At 47.0% G+C, this 14,010-nt stretch overlaps 1 protein-coding gene across 1 annotated transcript in view; it reads right to left on the reverse strand.

Annotated features, from left to right (window-relative positions):
- The window catches only part of zswim8 (zinc finger, SWIM-type containing 8), a 176,451-nt gene that overhangs the window by 39,876 nt on the left and 122,565 nt on the right, over positions 1-14,010 (reverse strand). Inside the window, exons 25-29 of the mRNA XM_079512880.1 lie at positions 13,617-13,772; positions 11,260-11,482; positions 10,495-10,784; positions 1,968-2,263; positions 1,193-1,654 (exon numbers count right to left, since the gene is read on the reverse strand). Of these exons, the coding sequence (XP_079369006.1) occupies positions 1,193-1,654; positions 1,968-2,263; positions 10,495-10,784; positions 11,260-11,482; positions 13,617-13,772 (1,427 nt within the window). The remainder of the gene's footprint in view (positions 1-1,192; positions 1,655-1,967; positions 2,264-10,494; positions 10,785-11,259; positions 11,483-13,616; positions 13,773-14,010) is intronic.

The following is a 14,010-nucleotide window of genomic DNA, read 5'->3' on the forward strand; positions in this document are numbered from 1 at the left end:
AACCCCAAGAACCAGATAAGCTGGCGTTGCTTGGACCCGTGCGTTGATGGGACATTTAGATTTAAAAGGCGAACGGATGGAAGTGTGGATAAAAGCACGGCTGTGCGCAACAACAAGAGAGGGGGACTAACGTTAGCTTCTCGTTAGCTAACGTTATCACTACAGCACAACAAGCCTCCAGACAGTCCGGTCATGTGCTTGTGAATGAAACATGTGGAAGCTAACGTTAATCTCTAGCGGTCTAGCGGTCTAGCCCCATATGGAACCTCTCTGTAATTCTCCAATCTGTTAATACAGCTTTCTTCAAAAGGGGCTGCTGACGTTCGACAATCTGAGAAACTAGGAGTTAAAAAACACAAACCAACAAACTTGGGTGTGTGTGTGTGAGCGTGTGTGTGTGTGTCCCAATACATTATTTCCGTTTTCTCATGCCCCCCCATGTAAAGCAATATTGAGTATACTATTCATATAGCCTACCAGTCGTTCTAAACCTGTGGGTCCCCACATGATTTGGGGGTGGGGGGACCCCAGATGACAGTGAAGTGACAATTTAAGGACTTTTAAGACTTTTATAATACCTCAAAGGCTCTAAAAGAAATAATACCATTACTGCATCAAAAGTAATCAGCAAACCATGCTATAAAAACTGGTCAAACATTGGCCAGATTATTAAATGATAAAGAAAGAGGCAATTGTGAAAATAGCCGATCTACAAGTTCACAACAAGCTTGTAGATCGGCTATTTTCACAATATTTATCTGTGGAACCATTCTGTTGCTTGTCTGGGTGGGGGTCCCCAGTTCAAATATGATTACTTTGGGGGGTCACAGCCTGAAAAGGTTGAGAACCACTGATATACTAACTGAATATTCCTAAAATTCCTAGCCTACCACCTTGATATAAAATAAAAATGTTGTAACTTGTAGTGTGTAACCTTATGTAACTATTCATTGATTCACTCGTATACCAAAATCCATTTGGAAAAAAGAAAAAAATCCCACCTGTGTGAAGTGAGGGGCGCTCACTTAGCATTATCTAACGTTTGGATAGTTGGTGTCAAGGTGACGTAATGTTTGCTCAGTAGTTGCTGATGTCTGCTCAGGAGGTTTGAGTGTTTGCTCAGACCGAAAGAAAATTAGAGGGAACATTGGTTCCTGCCCAGAATGGGTTAAACAACTAGTGAAAGCCCTACCTGGTAGATGGTGGATCCCACAGAGATGACCGGCACCACGGCCGTCGCGTGCGTCACCGACGCCGTCACCGTGGCCACGCCCCCCTGGGACTCCACCCCCACTACGTTGGCCACGGGGTGGGGGTGGTGGTGGTGGGGGTCCACCGCCACCAGGATCTCTGCCGTGGGGGCCCCACTGCCCCCCCGGTGGCGTCCCGGGACCCCGCCTCCTCCGGCCCCGCAGCGGACTCCGCCGCCCGTCCCGGGGCCGCCGCCCCCCTCCGTGGTGGTGCCTCCGCCTCCTCTCTGGTGGTGGTGGTGGTGGTGGGCGTGGCCTCCCAGGGAGGTGGTCCCGCCCCCCATGGTCTGCTCGTAGAGCCAGTACCACTGGTGGGCCACCTCGAACAGCACCTCGGGGTAGACCCCGCCCCCCTTGGCCGCCTCCTCCACCGCCATGCACGCCTTCTCCAGCATCACGTTGTCCTGGAGGTCAGCAGCAACATTAGCTTAGCTTGTTTTCATGTTCTATAAGCTCCTAAACATAGTAATTTGGCCCATTTTGAGCAGAAAAAGGACTAATACTGTAAGTGCGCAAACTCTAACTATAGAGGAGCGAATATATAGTAAGTTAACCAAAGTAGCCGTCGGCAGTTGGATTGGATTAACAATTCGTTCTAAAGGCGTCTTTCTTACTGGAATCACTATTTAGCTGCAATATAAAAGTACAAGATTGTAAAATGTGCAAAAAAGAACAGATTTACATCAACCATAGCCCTCTGGACCTCGTTAAACCCACCTGTTCCTTGCTCCGCACCAGGGCCCTCTGGACATCGTTAGGGTTGAGGGCGTGTGTTTTAATTAAACCCACCTGTTCCTTGCACTGCACCAGAGCCCTCTGGATCTCGTTGGGGTTGAGGGCGTGCGCGTGGGGCAGGCAGCTCAGCGCCAGCTCCGCGGCCGCCCGCACCATGTTGGGGTCCCGTGCCCGCGACGCGCGGTCGGCCAGCGACGCCACCTCGGGCGGGGTCAGGTGACCGTCCCAGCACTCCACCAGGATGTTGAGCGCAGCGCTGCCGATCTCCATGGCCTGGCCTGGAAGCACATGGTGGGGGGCGGGGGTGGGCGACGACGACGACACACAATACATTTAGTCCAGTGTTTCACATCTGTTTGGATAGCCTGACACTAAGCCTATAGCGTGTGAAAACGTGTACGTCACCAAGAGGAGGGCGGCGTCTGAAAAGCTAGGGACGGCCCTCTCGTGGGCATTCAATTCTAGCCCACATCACTCAGAATAGAGTTACGGTGGTATGTTTTTGTAAATATTGAGCTCGTTCTTGGCGACAACATAGTGAACCAACACCAGGATGGATAGAAAGGACAAATACAAGGACAAGGAAAATGCGCCGATCCAAGCCATTCTACGTCTTTTTGTAAACTCGGGTTCAATCTGGGTTCCTTGATGCTGTCTCCATGCTGGAAAGCTGAAAATCTAATTCCGTTTTCTGGCTCATTTCCTCGACGCGACCTGCTGTGGCACTTATTTACTGAGCAAGTCTGCATCATTGTGAGGTCAGTTTAAAAAAAGAACGTATACAAGCACACGGATAGTCGCTCAATGTAAACAAACCAGACAAGCCAGCAAGTATGGCGGCCGCTACCACGTGACACATTATGTTGACGCCCCCTCCAGGAGTTTTGGTACACCCTATACCTTCTTTCAGGCTGAGAATCAGTCCATTCCAGCGAGATCTAAGAAATCTAAAAGTACTACTTTGAGGTACTCAAAGTAGTACTCTTAGATTTCTTTTCCCTTACAGCTTTCTTCTCCTCAGCTTAAATGTTCATTATAATTTAGCTGAACATATTCAGTGGGGAGATCAATTATTTGGCCCCCAGAAATCTGACGCAGCGTATCTGTGAGAATCTTGGCAACTCTCATCAGGCCCAGACGGTGCCAGAGAAACCTAAGAAGACTCTGTGTTTATTCTAGACTCAACTTTGAGACTCAAGTACAAAGAGTGACTGATTAGAATTCATCATGCTTTTAATGCGTTTATAAAAATCAAAGTGGTTTGCGTTCCGTCCTCCAACGGAGGAGAAGTTATTCACGTCCTTCTCCATCCGTCTCAATTACTGGAAAATCACTTAATCGTCTGCAGTTTGTTAAAAAGTGCAACCGCCAGACTTGCCCTCCATTAGCTCCCCGATTGATTTTAGAATACAGTCTAAAAATCAGATGTGTATTAATCGGCCAGCTTATTTATTTATTCTGAACGTTTTTAAGGTCATCAGAGAAGACTCTGTTCTTTAAGGTCATCAGAGCAGACTCTGTTCTCGGTTCTGTTTTTAAGGTCATCAGAGAAGACGCTGTTCTTTAAGGTCATCAGAGAAGACTCTGTTCTCGGTTCTGTTTTTAAGGTCATCAGAGAAGACTCTGGCTGCGTTCGAATTCATTCCCTATGCCCCATATAGTGCACTACTTTGGGGTTCCGCCATTTTGTTATAGTGTCCGAATATGTAGTGAGCATTTTTGCACCCTTATGTAGTGGACTGAAGTATCCCACAATGCACCGGGAATTGTAGGGACCATCCGATGGTCACTACAAAAACACAGCGAAGCAAATCTGCCCCATAATGCATTGCGCAAGCTCGCTCTTGAGCGCACATGCACGTGCGCTGCTTCTGCATGCATGCGCTCCAACTCAGAAGAGGCAGAAGTTGAACCAGCGAAATAAATCAACGCAAATGTACTTTTTAAACTTTCGTTTTCCCCTCTCTTTTCTTCCTTGGTGGATCTCGAAGCTACAGATCGAGACAAATGATCTGTGCATTTATTTGCAATTGTTTTATTTTATTTATAATAAAACAATTAATTTGCAATAGTATTACTAATCTAATTCATTGTATCACCCAGGCCCAGCGCATGACGTTAGGAGAGGAATCAGTTGCTTGCTGTAGAATATATTTTAATAGTTTTTGGATTAAGGTTGGTGAGGTTGTAAAGATATGTGCTAAAGTCCAATATATATTTTGTACACGCATGTGACACATTAATTGTGTCTCCGAACATATGTTTTATTAATATTAATTAATTCCTGCCATGAAAAAATATATGTTATCTAACATTATTTCATTGAATTGCGATAAATACATTAAAACCTCATTATGTAGTCAGTAATTTATTGGACTGCTGTTTCTGTTTCTGTATTGAGTTTGTGCTTGAAATGTACTGTAATTCTGCAAACTGTTAATAAATATTTCAATCAATTCTGTTAACGTCCATATTGTGAGCAGAGCTTGTAGATCGGCTACTTTTGGTAATTCTTTACCAAAAGTACCCGATCTACAAGCTCACAACACGGACGTCGCGTTGCTTATAGATCGGCTATTTTTGCCGTATTATTTTTCATACAGTTCTTTATGAGGTAGGGCTGACCTCGATTAGTCTAATAGTCGACTAATCGATCGGAACGGGTCTCAGTCGACTGACAACCTCTCAGTCGATGTTCACAAAAAAAACAAAAAAAAACAGTCGGGACGATTTTTTTCTTTTGGGCCGGGTGGAAAACCCCTCCTCCGTTATAATGGTATGCACCGCAGCATCGGGGAACACTCTGGCAGCCAGAGTAAAGGCTGGGAGGGACCGAGCCGAGGGAGGCTACTGTACTGTAGCCTACATGTTGTTTATGCTCCGGAGTCCAGACCCATGCAGTTTAATAATATACAGTCACAACAGAATGCACACTGCTGTCTCGTGTCTCATCACAATCCCAATGCGCCACCCGTGAAGTCGGGGGGAAAATAAAAAACAGGCTGCTAGTGTTAGTGTAGGGTCGGGGATCGTTAGCTTAGCGCGTAGCTACTGATTCAACCCACTGATTGAACTTCATCTCCGCCTGTAATCTAGGTTATTTTTTTATTGACAACGTGAACGAACCCCGACACCAGCGCTGCAAAAATAGACAGATCTACAAGCTCTCAACGCGTAGCGAACGGCGCTGCAAAAACAGGCAGGACGCGATGCCTTGAGAGCTTGTGGATCAGCCTCCCCGACGGTGCGGGGAGGCAAGAGTTCTCCGGGGAGGAGGAGAAGTTACCAGGGCAGGCTACATGTTGCTGCGGCTAACAACACTGTCACCAGCCAGTGGTTGTGATGTTAGCTTGGCTTGCAGCTGCGCAGCTGCGCTGCAAAAATAGACGGATCTACAAGCTCTCAACGCGTAGCGAACGGCGCTGCAAAAACAGGCAGGACGCGGCGCCTTGAGAGCTTATCGCCCAACCTTAATGCAAATGTGTTGTTTTTTTTTGGGGGGGGGGGTGCAGGGGGGTGTTCAGTCGACTATCAGTCGACTAACAGCAAATTTATTCATATTAATTTCGACTATACAAATCCTTAGTCGGGGACAGCCCTATTATGAGGCGATCTGAAAAAACCCTATGGGGATTACAATGCAAATAAAAAGTACATGAACCCGCAGACCTATAGCGCCCTCTACCGATATTGACGTCAGAGTCGGTGCTCCCCATACAGGGAGTATTGTCCGAATTCATCACCATTTGAGTCCACTGAGTCTGGATCCCCGTATGGGGAGTAGGGAGTAGGGAACAACCCTAGCAATTCGAACGCAGCCTCTGTTCTTTAAGGTCATCAGAGAAGACTCTGTTCTCGGTTCTGTTTTTAAGGTCATCAGAGAAGACTCTGTTCTCGGTTCTGTTTTTAAGGTCATCAGAGAAGACTCTGTTCTCGGTTCTGTTTTTAAGGTCATCAGAGAAGACTCTGTTCTCGGTTCTGTTTTTAAGGTCATCAGAGAAGACTCTGTTCTTTAAGGTCATCAGAGAAGACTCTGTTCTTTAAGGTCATCAGAGAAGACTCTGTTCTCGGTTCTGTTTTTAAGGTCATCAGAGAAGACTCTGTTCTCGGTTCCAAAGACTAGATCAACAACAAAAAGGACAACACAGCATTTCTTGGTGTATTTCACTTCAGTTATTTTTGTCATATGTGCCCTGTGCACTCTCTCATTACGAAGCCTAAGGGCCGATTCATACTCCTATTCTAGAGCCGAATAAAAGTCGCTTCGGCTCTGTAGAGCCTACAATGTGACGTCATTTGAGATTCGGGGGGGGGGGGGGGGCCTAAAGTCGGCTCTTCGGTGCTACTGAAAATTTCTGACGAGGCTCTACAGCGCCGAAACAGAGGCTCTACAGCGCCGAAACAGAGGCTCTACAGCGCCGAAACAGAGGCTCTACAGCGCCGAAACAGAGGCTCTACAGCGCCGAAACAGCGGTAAAATAGGAGTATGAATCGGCCCTAAGGCACAAACCACACCGGTGGTGCGCCATGTAACTCCTTGAAACCAAACGGTTGTGAGTAGACAATCTACACGTGACTAGACACGTGTACATGTGTCTACACACGTGTACATGTGTCTACACACGTGTACATGTGTCTACACACGTGTACATAAGTCTACATGTGTCTACATGTGTAGACACGTGTAAACCAACTGTATATTTAGTCGACTAAAATCTTATGACATTTAGTCGACTAAAACTAGACTAAAACTAAAACATTCCAGGTGACTAAAATGTGACGAAAACTATTCGAGAGACTATGACTAAAACTAAAATAGAAATTTGCTGCCTCAAAAACAACACTGGATGGTGACATTATATTATATTATATCACAGGTCGTTTCAAGGAAGCAATCTGATTGGTTGAAACAGCATTCTAGCCGTGGATTAAACCAGCACCATTCACCACCTAATCAAAACAAAGAATTCAGCTGCTCTGTTCTCCCAGAGCGCAGCAAACTCGGTGGCTAGGCTAGCTAGTTTCTTGGGACATTTGTGGTCGTAGTGACTACATCTGTCATTAAAAAAAATTGTTCTTTCAGCGATTTTCTTAGTTTTAAGGGTAACTGTTGTATAGTTACCCACTGTTGTCAGTGACACCGGTGGCGCAAGCACTGCTGCGACCCGGGCTGCTCCAGCTCGCCACTTTTATTGTTGTTTTGTCTGTGTCTCAAGTTTGTTTTTTGTGCACTGACTGTGTTTTTGATACCTGACGATGGGGCCGCTGAGATGGCTGTTCGTTATAATCGTACGGGATATCATTGCGGAATGTTACTCGCCGGCGTGTCAGGACTCCACGCCGACAACGGCGACATATCTGCGGTATACCTCCGACCAGCTTCGGCTGCTCCGACCCAGTGGCAACAGCCATGTCAACCTAGCCCCAGTGCTCCCAAGTGAACTGTTGGTAACGCCACCGAGGAGCGACAACAACAGGCGAAAGAGGAGGAGGGGTAGACGCGGAGGGGTGAAACAGAGGCTAAGGAGAAGGATGTACAGACCACCTCTTCCATCCGTGATTCTCTGTAACGCCCGTTCACTGAGGTACAAGGCAGATACGCTACGATAAAACACCAGCGCTCTACACGAGTACCGGGAGTCGTGTCTGCAAGTGATCACCGAGACGTGGTTGGACGAGACGGTTCCGGACTCACTAGTTTCCCTGGACGGATTCACTCTGGTACGTTGTGACAGGACAGCTGACTCGGCTAAGAGCCAAGGAGGAGGGATCGCGGTTTACATAAACGATAAATGGTGCTCCCAATTCACTGTGAGGGAGTCGTTGTGTAACCAGGACATTGAATTGCTATGTCTAAGTATGCGACCCTTTTATTTACCGCGCGAATTCGGTAACATTGTGTTGTGTGCTGTTTACATTGCACCTAGCGCAAATGCTGCAAGGGCAGCCACCGCTGTAGCTGACTGTGTTCACAGGCAATTGAAACGCACCCCCGAAGCACCGTGTTTTGTCTTGGGTGACGTAAACCATTGCAAACTTGAATCTGTGCTACCGGGGTTTCAGCAGTATGTTGATTGCAAGACAAGAGGGAACAACATCTTAGACAAATGCTATGGCAATATTAAGAACGCCTATATAGCCAAGGCTAAACCTCCTTTGGCCAATGCAGATCACAATGTTGTTCATTTAATTCCCACATATAAGTCACTGCTTAAGAGCAGTAAACCACAGGTTAAAACCATTTATGTGTGGGACAATGATGGCATCGAAACATTGAAGGGATGCTTTTGTTGCACTGACTGGAGCCTCTTCCATAGCCTAGACCTGGAGGAGGCTACAGATACTATGACGGAGTACATCAAATTCTGTAAAGACAATGTGTTGACTAAAAAGACCATAACGATGTACCCCAATAACAAACCCTTCATCTCAAGGGAAATCAAAGAATGCATAGTTAAGAAACAAAGGGCATTCAAGAGTGGGGATTTGTTAACTATGAAGAATATTCAGAAGGAGATTAACAATAAAATAAGGGAGGCTAAACGGAAGGAGGAGAAGTTTGAGGCCTACTGCTCCTCTTCTAATTCCAAAAAATTTTGGGAATCTATGAAGGCCATGACTAACATGGCTCCAGCTAAGAAGGGCCTTTGTGTGTCAAATGAAAAGGAAAAGGCCAACGAACTAAACAACTTTTATGCAAGGTTTGAAACAGCTGACTTCTTGTATGAACAATATGCTGCCCTAGAGTCTGTACCCATGCACAGTGATCTGGGAATTACTGTGGATCAACGTGAAGTCCAGAGGATGTTTCCCACACATGTCCCCGGAAGGCTTCAGGTCCAGACGGGATATGTGGCCGGCTGCTGCATTCATGCAGTCAGGAGTTAGCGGAGGCTTGGTGTCCCATCTACCAAAAATCACTGGACTCATGTACTGTTCCGTCCACCTGGAAAGACTCCATTATAATTCCTGTTCCCAAAAAGGCAGGCTGCAAGGAAAATAATGACTATCGCCCAGTCGCTTTGACTTCAGTAGTCATGAAATGTTTTGAGAAAATCATTATCAGTCTGCTGAAGGCAGCGGTAGGCTGCTCATTGGATGATTTTCAGTTTGCTTATAGGAGTAACAGAGGTATAGAGGACGCAGTCTTGACCTTGGACTATTTTCTTTTGAAACACTTGGACAATAACAAAGCCTATGCACGCCTTCTTCTTGTAGATTTCAGCTCAGCATTCAATACAATACAGCCACATCTCTTAATTAAGCGGTTGAGGGACCTTAATGTCCATCCTCTTATTATTAGATGGTACCATTCATTCTTAACTAAACGTACACAAAGGGTCAGTGTGAATGGCACTATGTCAGAGCGCAGAACCCTGAGTACTGGAGCACCCCAGGGCTGCGTGAGCTCACCTGTCCTTTTTACTCTGTATACAAATGAGTGTAGAAGTGGCAACCCGAACAATTACATCATTAAATTCTCGGATGACACTGCCATCTTGGCCCTTCTGGATAAGGATAGGGATGTAGCCGACTACTTTTTAGAGGTACAGAACTTTGTAAAGTGGTGTGATGACAACCACCTTATTCTTAACGTTAAGAAGACACAGGAGATGGTGTTTGACCCCAAGAGTATTGGTGATCACAGGCCTGTGGTCATCCATGACTCGACCATCTCACAGGTTACCTCATATAAATACTTGGGGATCTGTATTGACAACTCACTAACTTGGAATACACATGTTGACAGTCTCTGTAGTAAACTACAGCAAAGACTGCACTTCCTTCGGCGTCTCAGGGTTCATGGTGTTGACCAAAGATTTATGTTAGTGTTCTATCGAGCAGTCTTGGAAAGCCTGGTCAGGTTTGGCATCACAGTTTGGTTCGGTAATCTCTCAGTGCAACTGAGGTCCAAATTGTTCAGATTGGTGCAGACTGCAGGGAAGATCATAGGGGTAAGACAACTCCCCTCTCTGCAGTCTATTTATGAGCAGGCTACATTAAAACAGGCTCAAAAAATCGTCAATGATGTTACCCATGTTTTAAATGGCGAGTTTGTACTTCTGCCCTCTGGGAGAAGATACAAAGAACCAAAGTGGAAGTACATCAGATTTAAAAAAACGTTTGTACCAGCATCAACTAAGATGTTGAACGAGGCTCTGAAACAGCGGTAACTGTGTGAGGTTAGATTATCCACATCATGTGTGCAATTGTGTAATGTTGTGTCTTCCTCTGTAATGTATTTTTGTTTGTCATTGATGTTTTATGTGTGGCTGTAGCTGGGGTGAAAGCCCAAGACAAATTTCCCTTGTGGACAATAAAGTTTACCTTGACCTTGACCTTGATAATTGCAATATTACACTCGAGGGTGTGGTTTAACGTGATTATTGCCACTTCAGCGATGCTTGCAGAACTCGACTACGTCTCGTTCCTTACCGCATCACTGTCGTGGCAATAATCACGTTAACCCACACCCTCTCGTGTAATATTGCTTAAATATATATCTCACCGGTGATCCAGGACACGTGCGAGGAGTAGGTCCTGGACAGCCAGTTGGGCGAGACGAAGTTGTGCAGGCCCAGCGCGTACAGGCCGATCTCGAAGGCACAGAGGTGCAGGTTGCGGTGTGGGCCCTGGTGGCCCCCGCTGGCCGAGGGCTGCGTGAAGATGGACGTGGACGAGTTGCCGCCGGCCTTGATCAGCACCGTCTTCGCTAGCTCGAAGTAGAAGTGGGCGGCGGCCTCCGACGGCTGGTTGGGCACGTGGGGCGCGTGGCACTCGGGACGGCGCCCCTTGTACCTGGAAGGCACAGCGTGCACGCGCACGCACACACACACACACGTGTGAAAATTCACCGGGCCGAGGCTGATTCTACAAATGTGACCAGATTTGACTGAGAGCCTGCCATCACGCAAATTACAGCTTTTCACCAGAGTTAATAGCACAGGCAGACTCTTCACATACTAGAGCATGTCTGAAATAAGTGTCAGAGCTGAATTTACAGAACATGTAAATAAATGCTTAAACATGTAGCTAGGTGTAATGTTAGAGTCCACAGAAGAGAACCTTTCAAGCCTGTTTTCTCAACTCGCTGTTTCTCTTCAAGACATTACTCTATAAGCCATATCTCCAAAACTGGTGGGTCAAATTGAACAACATGTCAATTTGAAGCTTCCAAAATCCAATGGCAGTCCCTCAGTCAAATTTAGTCACAAATGTCTTCGAAATAAGTTATCAAACTTTTTCGTAAAATGCAAGAGATTATTTATTTTACCTGCTGGTGTCCGTGCTCTTCGCCCGGGCTCCGCCACCCGCCCTGCGAGAGCCGCTGGACGACGAGGAGCCCAGCGAATCAGAGGAGGAGCTGCTGATGCTGTCGCTGTCCTGGCCCCGCCCCCAGGAGGCTGCCGCCCAGCCCCCGCGCAGCGGGCGGCGGCTCAGCGTGGGCGAGCTGTCCGACGTGGTCTCTGGAGCGCTGCTGTCGATGCTCGCCATGCCTGGAGACAACGGTCACACACCATCACATGCCATTGTTGGATATGTTAACACAATTTCCGCCGCCAATAACACTCCCATCGCCCAGGACGAAGTACTTTGTCCTTTCTATTAGTAACGCCCGACGCCCAGGACGAAGTATTGTCCAAAAGACGAAGATTATTGATACGAGAACGGATCGCATGGCTCTATAGCCCAGGCGCGCCTGTTTGGCAATCCTCGGTGACAAGCAAGAGTGAGACGTCATCGAAAAACTCCCTCCCCTGTTTAGCTGATGAAAACGAAAATCTTAAAACGTTCATAACTCGCGATCTAAATCATCCCGTCTTTTTCTGAAAAAAGATCCTGTGTTAGACGGCGCTCCGCGGTCCAGTCGCTAGTCTCGATAGATTTATTCTTGTCTCCCGTTGTTGTCGATCGCCTCTAGAGTGGTGTGGCTATTGTTAGCTGCTACACACACATCAACAACTTCCGCCGGTCCGTCCGGAAAAGGGGTCCGTGTTTATAAATCATATGGGCGCATTAATGTAATGGATTAAATAACCCCGGGCAATTAAAGTTTTAATTAATAGCATATGCTCAAGGTTGCGCGTAACACTTACTTTGAAGGGACAAATATCCGTAATCTCATGTTACAGTGACAAACTGCTGTGTGTGGTGTCTTGACCGGTTGTTGTTCTCTCGGTCGGTGGTGGAAAAACCCGACCGCGAGTATCACAGCGCCTGCTACAGGCCGTTGAAAACGCTTGTCTGGGCCAGAGAAACGGCCCCTCAATGTCGTTTCCGAGATAGAGCTTAGGGCTTAGAATGGAAGTGGATGCGCGCGCATCTTACAAATGGCCACAGTTGTTGCTAATGAACGGTGGCTAACGATACGATCAAAACAAGGATTAAAGAATATAAACCCCTGGAAAACGGAGATTCTGGGTTTGGCAGACTAATTTAACCCTCCGCTTTCGCAATTTTTGGCGTACTCTGTGTTAAGGATGTACCAGCTCGCAAGTGCGCGCTGCGTATAGCCAATGACTAAATTTGACTGAGGGACTGCCATTGGATTTTTTTGAATTTTCGTTTTTTCATGTCATGTGAAACCAGGGAATCATAGCTTCAAATTGACATATTGGTTGTTCAGTTTGACCCACCAGTTTTGGAGAAATGGCTTATAGAGTAATGTCTTGCAGAAAACAGCAAGTTGAGAAAACAGGCATGAAAGGTTCACTTCTGTGGTCTCTAACATTACACCTAGCTACATGTTTAAGCATTTATTTCATATTTACATGTCGATTTCAGCTCTGACACTTATTTCAGACATGTTCTAGTATGTGAAGAGTCTGCCTGTGCTATAAACTCATTTTGGGGAAAAAAAAAAAAAAAAGGTTTTTCTCCACTGGTGAAAAGCTGGAATTTGCGCGATGGCAGTCTCTCAGTCAAATCTGGTCACATTATTTGAATGGCCACAGTTGTTGCTAATGAACGGTGGCTAACGATACGATCAAAACAAGGATTAAAGAATATAAACCCCTGGAAAACGGAGATTCTGGGTTTGGCAGACTAATTTAACCCTCCGCTTTCGCAATTTTTGGCGTACTCTGTGTTAAGGATGTACCAGCTCGCAAGTGCGCGCTGCGTATAGCCAACGCTAAAACCTAAAATAAGTTACATAAGTTGAGCCGTTGCATAATAAGGCCTGTAAGGTCGTCGAGGCAGGCCTGGACCATGGCTCAGCGGTCCATCATGGACCATGGCTCAGCGGTCCATCCTGGACCGTGGCTCAGCGGTCCATCCTGGGCCGTGGCTCAGCGGTCCATCCTGGGCCGTGGCTCAGCGGTCCATCCTGGGCCGTGGCTCAGCGGTCCATCCTGGGCCGTGGCTCAGCGGTCCAGGCACCTTGCGGCAGTGTGCCGCGGGTTCGACTCCCGATCCCGACGGCCTTTACTGCATGTCACCCCCCCATCTCTCTCCCCATTTCCTGTCAGCCGAATGTCTGTCCCTCCATAAAAAATATAAAAATAAAGGCGAAAGCCACAAAAAAAAAGGTTGTCGAGGCTAGGACAAGTGCTAGGGCAAGTTCTACGGGCTAAGATGGAGTCTGATGGAGTCACCGAACAGAGAACAGAGGTACAGAAATCACCTCACCTGTGTGTTTCTTCTTCTGGCGTACGGGGGACCCCCAGCAGCGCCCGCTGTACGCCCCGCGGCCCCCCAGCGCCAGTCTGCTGGGCACCGTGCCCTCTGGCTTGAAGGGGGCCGCTTCCCCCTGCTGGTCACAGGCAGGGGAGGGCTGCCCGCCATCTGTTACACACACACACACACACACACACACACACACACACACACACACACACACACAGTGGAAAAATTTACCTTACATCAGAGCGACATAGCTGAGAGAGTTACGACGTTGTGAGCTTGTAGACTGGCCATTTTAAGTATTCAAAAATGTTTTTCTAAATAGTAAAAAAAAAAAAAGGCAAATAAGTTTAGGGACAAGGGCTTTAGCGCTGACGAAAATGGAGCCCTGAATGTCTAA

This window comes from Electrona antarctica (genome assembly GCF_951216825.1).
Source record: "Electrona antarctica genome assembly, chromosome: 10".
Classification (NCBI taxonomy): domain Eukaryota; kingdom Metazoa; phylum Chordata; class Actinopteri; order Myctophiformes; family Myctophidae; genus Electrona; species Electrona antarctica.